General features: G+C 40.1%; 2 protein-coding genes across 4 annotated transcripts in view; one reads left to right on the top strand and one right to left on the bottom strand.

The window, feature by feature from the left end:
- The window catches only part of LOC138000622 (EF-hand calcium-binding domain-containing protein 11-like), a 2,747-nt gene extending 2,294 nt beyond the window's left edge, over window positions 1–453 (bottom strand). The window contains exon 1 of one of the 3 annotated variants that reach the window (XM_068847165.1): window positions 301–453. In XM_068847165.1, the coding sequence (XP_068703266.1) occupies window positions 301–317 (17 nt within the window). In that variant the 5' untranslated portion in view covers window positions 318–453. The remainder of the gene's footprint in view (window positions 1–300) is intronic. The other 2 variants (XM_068847166.1, XM_068847167.1) reach the window with 2 other exon arrangements.
- Window positions 454–474: 21 nt separating this feature from the next.
- Window positions 475–2,500, top strand: part of LOC138000621 (protein Red-like) — a 27,347-nt gene continuing 25,321 nt past the window's right edge. The window contains exons 1-2 of the mRNA XM_068847164.1: window positions 475–533; window positions 632–701. Coding sequence (XP_068703265.1) covers window positions 521–533; window positions 632–701 — 83 coding nt within the window. The 5' untranslated portion in view covers window positions 475–520. The remainder of the gene's footprint in view (window positions 534–631; window positions 702–2,500) is intronic.

Consider the following 2,500-nt stretch of genomic DNA (forward strand, 5'->3'; position numbering starts at 1 on the left):
GGGACCCACGACTCACGACCCACCCACCCACGCCGATTAGACACTCTAGGGTGGCAGGTCATTGTTTCACCATAGCTGAGACAACTCAATGCGTTACTAATGCTAACATTACGCTTAATTAAGCCCAAGGTTAGCATTTTTGTAAAGGTATGGATTGTTTCAGTTATGGTAAAACAATGACCTGCAACATTAACTTGCAACCTGCACTTTGCACCGTCCGCCCTCTGAGTTTTTTCACAAGCTTATTTATTAAAGTAACTTGTGAGACACTAGGCTGGTACTTCTCAGGGCTTTTCTTACCCTGAAAAGAGGTCCATGAGAGTTTTAGACAAATTGTTTCTCACTTGGATCACTTGGATCTAGGTCAAGCTGTGTCGCACATGTTGCTTCTTCTCTGAGCACAAAGCAGTCCTTCAACTTCGTCCGCCATATTCGATTCTCCTGATGCCTGAGTGACCAGGTCTTACTAGTGAAGCCCAGTTTTCCTACGGTTGCGATACTCCGCGAAACAGCTACAGCGATGCCTTCGGAAGGTGAAGCAGTTGTCTTCTCAATTTCTCCTTTAACGACCGTTTACCCGTTATATTTGACTTTAAAGAGTGTTTCTCGACTCTTTTGTCTTGTTCTACAGGCGTTGAAGTGTTTTCAAACCCGTTAGCTCCCCCATCTCTGTCAGGCCATCATGGCGGACACCCGGGAGGGTAAGTAATTTGCTTTTCGATTTAGCGGAGTCCGTCATGCCAAGAATGCCAAATGAAAGCAATGTGGACAAACGAATCCTTACATTGTTGTCTTACATTCATCGGAATGGAACATTTCTTTGACAATATCATTTCATTTTAGTAAACAGTTATGAGCTTCGCTAATCTGCATGCATTCATTATGCACGAACATCCAAGCTAAACGTCGATCGATACGAGTGTTTATTCTGTTTCATCAGTAAACCACACATTTCTTCCTTGATGTCAAAGCTTAAATATGCCTGTTATTGTAAAAGTTAATATAACTATTTGAAAAGGAAGCTGTCCTGTTCAGCCAGTGATGATGAGTAGTGCTTTAATTTATTTCCGACAAATGTGAACACTACGTGTGCCTCGTTTCTACACTGTTGGCGTCAAGGACTGTTAGATCTCTCGTCAGCTTGTTTTGTTGATACCTTCGACAATGCAGTGATTTGATGACTTACGGACGGTGCTTAGTATTTCAAAGGTATTTTTTTCCCGGTTTCTGAATATGCAGGAAAAGCAAATCTTAACAAGTGTTATTGAAATCCAAAAAGGGAATTAAAAAAAAAAAAACCAAAAAAAACGGGCTAACCTCAACAAACCTTTCCACATTATTCATTCTCCAAAATCGTCCCAAAAATTTGTTGTTTTTACAACCTTTCTTATTGAAAATTAACTTTTCTATTCACTTTGATAGATGGGAAGAGCAGTCTTAGTTTGATCCATGACCATGCAGTGAAGGGGAATGGGCTCGATACTGGGTTGACGTCACAAAGTACTTTGCATCGCTGTTTTCAAAGGACCATCACAATGCAAAGCAGTCTGTGACGTCAACCAGGTATTAAATCCATTCCTCATCTCTGGGTGGTGAAAGAGCAAATTACAACAGATTTAAACTAGTTTACCTAAATGGTAGAAATGCTGCCGAGGGGAAGGGAGATGTTCAGTTATGCTTGAGGGAATTAAACAATGGTTTGTGTGTGGAAATGAAGGCAGGTTTTACTAGGCCTTAAGCAGGGATGGTACAAAATGTGGACCGCCAAACTGGAACCCCAATTGGACGTCCTTCAGGACAACACTCGAGAGAAGAAGAAAACAATACATGGTTTTCACAATGACATCATCAAATCACAACGTCTTCTAAATTAAAGGAGGGTTAAGATGACCCAGAAATAAATTCTTTTTTCAAGTTTCCAGTTCTGTGATGTCTTCCGTTTCGTGTATGTAGCATTTTGAATTTCCAAACTGTCACCTTGTGTGACACCATGATACAAAGCTTATTTGGGTGAAGAAAAAGTCTGTCCCTATGAATCTCAAAAGTTTGAGCCTTTCAAGTACATTAGGAGGTGCATTCATATGTACGTATTTTATCTCTTGAGTGAAAAGTACTTGCTTTCATTGAAAATTGCAATCCAGTCGTTTTATGTTGATATTGGTGGACCACTTGGCGTCTCCATACAAAACTCTACGAAGTTGCATCAAATGCTTCGACAAATAAATCAGAAATGATGCACCACACAGACCTAAGAATTGGAGAGGTGGTTTAAAGATTTGTTTCCTACAATCCAACTTCATAGCCTTTTTCATCGAATGATTTCAAATTTATTTTTTTGTTGCCTGACAGCGTAAATAATCTATAGTTTGAGGATACGAGAAGCGAAATGATAAACAGAGCAGGATCAACAAGATAATACCGCACATCTTAATTCCTCCCTTAGCGCATAGCCACAACTCCTTGCACCTTTGACCACCATCCCTTGTGTTTTGTAGAAAAA

Source organism: Montipora foliosa, chromosome 4 (genome assembly GCF_036669935.1).
Source record: "Montipora foliosa isolate CH-2021 chromosome 4, ASM3666993v2, whole genome shotgun sequence".
In the NCBI taxonomy this organism is placed as follows: Eukaryota; Metazoa; Cnidaria; class Anthozoa; order Scleractinia; family Acroporidae; genus Montipora; species Montipora foliosa.